Raw genomic sequence first — 7,500 nt, 5'->3', positions numbered from 1 at the left:
ATGAATGACACAGTTAATAACACAGATCAAGTAGACTGCAGTGACCTTTCAGAGCATAACAAACTTGACAGGGAAGAATCCATGGATGTGGAGGCTTCCAGCATTAACAATAGCAGTAGCAGTTCCAAGAGTGTCAACAATAGTATTACAAGCAGTAACAGCTCCACAATGGGTACCTCAGCTGTAACAACCTCTCTACCTCACATAGGGGATCTGACGACATTAGGCAACTTTTCAGTGATAAACAGCAACGTAATAATTGAAAACCTGCAGAGTACTAAAGTGGCAGTCGCGCAGTTCTCACAGGAGGCGAGATGTAACGGCGCGTCCAGCAGCAAGCTCGCTGTCCCTGCCCTGATGGAGCAACTGCTGGCCTTACAGCAGCAGCAGATCCATCAGTTGCAACTGATTGAACAAATTCGTCACCAAATATTATTGTTGGCTTCCCAAAATACAGACATGCCAACGTCTTCGAGCCCGTCTCAAGGTACTTTACGAACATCTGCCAACCCCTTGTCCACATTAAGTTCCCATTTATCCCAGCAGCTGGCTGCAGCAGCTGGATTAGCACAAAGCCTTGCTAGTCAGTCTGCCAGCATCAGTGGTGTGAAACAGCTACCCCCTATACAGCTACCTCAGAGCAACCCTGGCAACACTCTAATTCCATCCAGTAGTGGCTCTTCTCCAAATATTAACATATTGGCAGCAGCAGTTACAACACCGTCCTCAGAAAAAGTGGCTTCAAGTATTGGTGGCTCACAGCTCAGCAACCCACCAGTATCAGCATCATCTTCACCAGCTTTTGCAATAAGCAGTTTATTAAGTCCTGCATCTAATCCACTTCTACCTCAGCCCACCCCTAGTAACTCTGTTTTCTCCAGTCCCTTGTCCAATATTGGAACACCTGCAGAGGATTTAAACTCCTTGACTGCCTTGGCACAGCAAAGAAAAAGCAAGCCACCAAATGTAACTGCTTTTGAAGCAAAAAGTAATTCAGACGAGGCATTCTTTAAGCATAAATGCAGGTTCTGTGCTAAAGTGTTTGGGAGTGACAGTGCCTTGCAGATTCATTTACGTTCTCACACCGGCGAGAGGCCATTTAAATGCAACATATGTGGAAACAGGTTCTCCACGAAGGGAAACTTAAAAGTCCACTTTCAGCGTCATAAAGAAAAATACCCTCATATTCAAATGAATCCGTACCCGGTGCCAGAGCATTTGGACAATATTCCTACAAGCACGGGTATTCCTTACGGGATGTCTATACCGCCAGAGAAACCTGTCACGAGCTGGCTGGACAGCAAGCCAGTCCTCTCCACCCTGACAACTTCTGTTGGGCTGCCACTCCCACCCACCATTCCAAGCTTGACCCCATTCATCAAAACTGAGGAGCCTCAGCCCATTCCCATTAGCCATCCCTCTGCTAGCCCTCCCTGCTCTGTCAAGAGTGACTCGGGAACAGCTGATCCCACGTCGAAAATTTCCAATGGACTTTCTGAGGAGGTAGAGGCTGGTGCTTTGCCTACCTCAAATGGCAAAACGGAGGAAAACCCTCAAAACGCGAGCGCCATCGCTAACGCGAGCAGCTCCGTGAGCTCACCGGCAGCAGAGTCGGGCTCCAGCGGTGTCGCCACTTTTACAAACCCCCTGATGCCTCTCATGTCGGAGCAATTTAAGGCAAAGTTTCCGTTTGGAGGACTATTGGATTCAACGCCAGCGTCTGAAACATCAAAATTGCAGCAACTGGTAGAGAACATTGACAAAAAGGCAACGGATCCGAACGAGTGTATCATTTGCCACCGAGTCCTAAGTTGCCAGAGTGCCCTGAAGATGCATTATCGCACACATACGGGCGAGAGGCCATTTAAATGTAAAATCTGTGGTCGCGCTTTCACTACGAAGGGCAACTTAAAGACTCATTACAGCGTCCACCGTGCCATGCCCCCGCTGAGAGTACAACATTCGTGCCCCATCTGCCAGAAGAAATTCACCAACGCCGTGGTGCTGCAGCAGCACATCCGAATGCACATGGGAGGGCAGATCCCCAACACCCCAGTCACGGAAAACTACCCGGAGTCCATGGAATCAGATACGGGATCTTTCGATGATAAGAATTTTGATGATATAGACAACTTCTCAGATGAGAACATGGAAGACTGTCCTGACAGCAGCGTGCCAGATACACCTAAATCTGCAGACGCATCACAGGACAGCTTGTCTTCTTCCCCTCTGCCCCTGGAAATGTCAAGTATCGCTGCTTTGGAAAATCAGATGAAGATGATCAACGCAGGCCTTGCTGAACAACTTCAAGCAAGCTTAAAGTCAGTTGAAAATGGGTCAGTGGAAGGGGACGTTTTGACTAACGATTCGTCATCGGTCGGTGGTGATATGGAAAGCCAAAGTGCTGGAAGCCCTGCTGTCTCGGAGTCTACCTCTTCCATGCAGGCCTTGTCCCCATCCAACAGCACTAACGATTACCACAAGTCACCCAGTATCGAAGAGAAACCAGTAAGAGCTTTACCGAGTGAGTTTGCCAACGGTTTGTCTCCATCCTCTGCTAACAGTGGTGCTTTGGACTTGACATCTAGTAACACTGATAAAATGATTAAAGAAGAGTCTCTGAGCATGCTCTTTCCTTTCAGAGATAGAGGTAAATTTAAAAACACCGCATGTGACATTTGTGGCAAAACATTTGCTTGTCAGAGTGCCTTGGACATTCATTACAGAAGTCATACCAAAGAGAGACCATTTATTTGCACAGTTTGCAATCGTGGCTTTTCCACAAAGGGTAATTTGAAGCAGCATATGTTGACACATCAAATGCGAGATCTACCATCACAACTTTTTGAGCCCAATTCCAGTATCGGCCCTAATCAGAACTCTTCAGTTATGCCTGCTAATTCGCTGTCGTCGCTCATAAAGACTGAGGTGAACGGCTTTGTGCACAGCTCTCCTCAGGACAGCAAAGAAGCACCCGCCGGCCTAGTTGCATCGGGGCCTCTGTCCTCCTCTGCCACGTCCCCCGTCCTGCTCCCTGCTCTTCCCAGAAGAACCCCCAAACAGCACTACTGCAACACCTGTGGGAAAACCTTTTCTTCCTCCAGTGCTCTGCAGATCCACGAAAGGACACACACTGGTGAGAAACCTTTTGCCTGCACTATATGTGGAAGAGCATTCACAACAAAAGGCAATCTGAAGGTACTTCTTCCTCTTGCTGTTCTAGGTTTCATTTTCTCATTGCTGGGTTTTGTTGTTTTGGTTTTTTTTATATTTTATTTTTTACGTCTTTTAATGTTGCAAGTAGTGGTACCTTTGGGTGTGTGTGGCATCACAAAGGGTGTGTTTAGTCAGCTGTGGTAGACCTAGATGGCCTCTTGTGGAGTGCCTTGTGTTGGCAGCCAGTCCGAAGCATGAGCTGTTTTTGATGCTTAATTACAATTCATCTACCAGCAAAGACTGTCTGTGTAGAGTGTGAAACGGAACAGCCAAATCATGGTGAGGAGCATTAATTAACAGAGAAATGCATTTTGTAACTCGCACACCTCTTTGAGAAGTGCAAGGCTCTTGAATGTGCTGTTTTTCATAACTACCATGCGAGATGATGAGTGTTTAAAAAACTATTAACGTAATTCTGGAACTAATGGGCATTACTTTAATTGATTATATAACTAACATTTCCTACTGATATGTGTTTGAAAAAGCAAATATACTTAAGTTTTAGAACACCAGTTGAGCACTTTGCTGTGTACATTTTTCTGTTGACAGAGTATTTCTCTAGAGGTTGCTGCCAGTAATGTGAGATGAATAATTACTTTCAGGCCATTCTGTCTATACACGAGGCTCTCCGATGAGCAATCAGTAAAGGATACTTTCTGCCTGTCTGAAAAGGACGTTTATAGGGTAAAGGGTGTCAAATACAATACTTAGAATCACAATGAAAGTGGACATAGCAATTCTAGCCCTGAAAGCAGCTATCTGCAATTGACGGAATAACGTGAAGTCATTATAAACTAAATACATGTAATAAAAAAAAAAAAAAAGAGCAGCAAGCAATGCATTGTTCAGCAGGAAGACAAGGTATTGTGGGTAATGGTGATGGGCTAATCCAGAAGAAGTTTATTTATTATTCCAGATGGGAAATGGAGCCCTGCATCCGCTACCTTTAGTGTGGATCGTTATGTAACAAGACTGGACACGTTCATGGACTGCTGCCTTCTCTGTGATCAAAATAAGTTTGAAATCCCTGTCAACCTCTATTTTTTGTTTGTTTGTTTCTTCCTTTCTTTCTTTTCAGGTTCACATGGGCACTCACATGTGGAACAGTACTCCTGCGAGACGAGGCAGACGACTTTCCGTAGATGGCCCCATGACATTTCTAGGAGGCAATCCTGTAAAGTTCCCAGAAATGTTTCAGAAGGATTTGGCTGCGCGGTCGGGGAATGGAGACCCCTCCAGCTTCTGGAACCAGTACGCAGCAGCACTCTCCAACGGCTTGGCCATGAAGACCAACGAGATCTCCGTCATCCAGAACGGCGGCCTCCCTCCGGCCCCGGGGGGCCTGGGCAACGGTGGCAGCTCTCCCATCAGCGGCTTGACGGGAAGCCTGGAGAAGCTCCAGAATTCAGAACCCAATGCACCTCTAGCTGGTCTGGAGAAAATGGCAAGCAATGAAAATGGGACAAACTTCCGTTTTACGCGTTTCGTGGAAGACAACAAAGAAATCGTAACAAATTAGAAAACAAACTCCATAAAATAACATTCCTGCAAATAGTGCAACCTAGGGTTGCTTTTTCCAAGCTGCAGGCTGCAACATTACAAAGACTTTCTTTTGTACCATGTTCTACTTCTAGACTTCTAAGAGAGCTTATTTATTAGTGATATAACCTTGCTTTGCAAACAAATGCAAGCATTAACTTTGGTCTTCTGTATTTTGAACTAAATACTAATCGACTAGAGTGCTGTAAACTTGCTGTAACATTTATGGCAGTTGCAAGTCTGTTCTGCTAGGTGATCTTATTCTGGCATTAACTTATTTTCTATATCCAGTTTAACATGAACTCTGGTATTGATGCGATGCCTCAGTGATGCATTAGATCTCTAATAAAAAAATCTGTATATAAATGTACACTTTGATCCTGCTGGAAATTTTATCAGCAAACACATTGTTTAATTTTTCCAAACAGAATTAAGAAAAAAGGACTGAAAGAATATAGACTGAACAGTGTGGGTCCTTTACACAGCTCAGTTTTTGATTTTTATTATAAAATTAAAACTGCTTTAATTTTTGTAGGTTTAACATTTTCCGTTTTGAACTGTTATTTGTATTGTGCTTTTTACTTGAGTCGTCTTAAATGTTAATACGTTTCTGTACAGTAATAAGCACGCAGATTATTAGAGAAGATACTGAAGTGTTGTTTTGGTAGTTGAAACTGAGACGTAACATTTTGCCTTGTAGGTATATCCATTATAGAAAATGTGCTGGACTTTCACAATGCTGCTAAACATGGCATCTTGAACAACTTCCGTGGACAACTGTAGATGCTCCTGTATATACAATAAGACATCACTTTCATTAAAATGTACATATGTTCCTTACAAGACCAAGCCCTACTCCTTGACCAAGGGAACAAGTATAGTGTTTGTTTATTTTGTATTAGGTATTGGGGGGGGGGCAGGGGGAACCTTGGACTGTTACATGCACTTTCTCGGAAAGTTGAAAGGAAAAGAGGTCCAGTTTCTTTAACATTTAATACTTACTAACAGCAGAGATACTGTAATTTTACTTGAGTAATCAAATACATTTTTGCAACAGATAAAATTCACTGTCTCTGTGTTTTTAAAGTGTACCTGTATTTAGTAATCACTTTGTATTATTTAGCCTTTCCCTTGGTTAACATGAACTGTCCAGGCTGTACGTGTGTGTTTATATTTGTAAGTATGGGTATACATATATGTATTGCATATTAATTGCCAGTATATTTTTCATACCCCCTAATAGTGGGAAATTTCTCCTTAACTATTCAACTCCTCCTCATAAAATTGTAGATATTTTGGCATTGTTAATTTCTTTATTAAAAAAAAAAAGTGCTGCTAGCAAAGACCTTATTGAGCCTACATAAGTTTCCTTCGCAGGAAATAATTTATCACATTTAAGGCTTGATTTGGTTCAAATGCTTTATATTTGATATTAATTTTATTCTATGAGATTGTATGTTTGTGGCATGCTTACGCTGCTATATCTGTGTTAAGATGTCCACTTGCAAGCCTCCATATGTTATATGGGGTTTATAACTTGATTGTAAAAAAACAAAAAAAAATATTTTGCTTTGGCCTTGCACATGATTTGGCTTCCCTTACGCACCTGCAATGATCATTAACCTCAATGGGAGTTTGGGAAAACAGAATTCAGCCCTATATTTTCACCCAGTAGAGCTCTATCTTCCCACATTATTGTTTATGAAAGATAAATCAGTTTGGCTGCCTTCAAATTATGCCTTCAAAATACCCAACAGGAATAACCAATTTTATGTTCGTGTGAATACATATATATTTTTTTTACAATTCCAAAATTCAGGTATTTTGTGTTAAGGGATTTTCTTTAATATGGGGGGGGGGGGGGTGTGAGGGACAGTTGCTTGCCTTTTTAAACAAAAATTAATCGCTTTGCTCTTCCCCTCAGTAGCTTGAGTTGCGAATTGGGCATCGTAGAGGAATTAACACTGAAAAGCTGGGGTGAGAAATAGTTTTCTTGAGGACTTTTACCCTTCTTCATACGATAATGAATCCTTAGTAAAGTATTAACGCTGTAGTCTGAATACCTCTTGGACTTCATGTCTTTAGAACTTTTTCCTGTTCGAATGTGATGATTCATCTGGTACATGATATGCATTTTTGTTAACATGTTAAGCTGTACGCCAGAGCCAGCTGGCTTGTCAATGTGAATATTTAAGAGTTTCCACTCACCTTTTGGTTTCAGAAAAAAAAAAAAAAGGTAAATTAAACGGATTTTGATGATTTTATCAATGAAACACTAATTCTCCTTTTAAACCCAGTTCAGATCAGTGGAATGGAATGGCAAGGTAGGGTTAGCAGAGCCCAGTGCTCGGGGAGGGTTTCCTTCAGGCGGCTTGAGTTTCGTTAACGGCTTCAGCCATCCCTCGGGATCCCTTCCCCCCTTAAAGCGAGGTCTCCGGGGGCTGAGGACCCCTCGGCCCCGACGGGGACGGGGCACAGGCCCGGCCGGGGAAAAGCCGCGGGACCCGCACTGGCGGGGACCCCCGCCGCCCCCTGCCGCTGGGGGACGTGTGCACTTGCCGGTTTTTGAGGAAAACCAACCCAAACCCCAACACCTTAGCTATTTTCTTTTTCCTTCGGGCCCCGGGGGTCCCCGCCGCCTCCCCGGGCGGCCTGGTCCCTCAGGCGAAGCCCGAGTGCCCGCCGCACGAGGCCAGCCCTCGCGCCGCTGCCCGCGCGCCCCTGGGCTGAGGTGGGGCGGGGGGG

General features: G+C 43.9%; 1 protein-coding gene across 2 annotated transcripts in view; it reads left to right on the top strand.

Moving 5' to 3' along the window:
* Nucleotides 1-6,337, top strand: part of SALL1 (spalt-like transcription factor 1) — a 32,287-nt gene extending 25,950 nt beyond the window's left edge. For both annotated transcript variants that reach the window (XM_014942174.1, XM_014942175.1), the window contains 2 exons: nucleotides 1-3,198; nucleotides 4,295-6,337. The exon at nucleotides 1-3,198 is cut by the window's left edge and continues 215 nt beyond it. In XM_014942174.1, the coding sequence (XP_014797660.1) occupies nucleotides 1-3,198; nucleotides 4,295-4,735 (3,639 nt within the window). In that variant the 3' untranslated portion in view covers nucleotides 4,736-6,337. The remainder of the gene's footprint in view (nucleotides 3,199-4,294) is intronic.
* Nucleotides 6,338-7,500: the final 1,163 nt, after the last annotated feature.

The sequence above is a fragment of the Calidris pugnax genome, unplaced genomic scaffold, assembly GCF_001431845.1.
Source record: "Calidris pugnax isolate Ruff unplaced genomic scaffold, ASM143184v1 scaffold28, whole genome shotgun sequence".
Taxonomy (NCBI): domain Eukaryota; kingdom Metazoa; phylum Chordata; class Aves; order Charadriiformes; family Scolopacidae; genus Calidris; species Calidris pugnax.
This window is presented reverse-complemented; position numbering and strand designations above follow the sequence as displayed.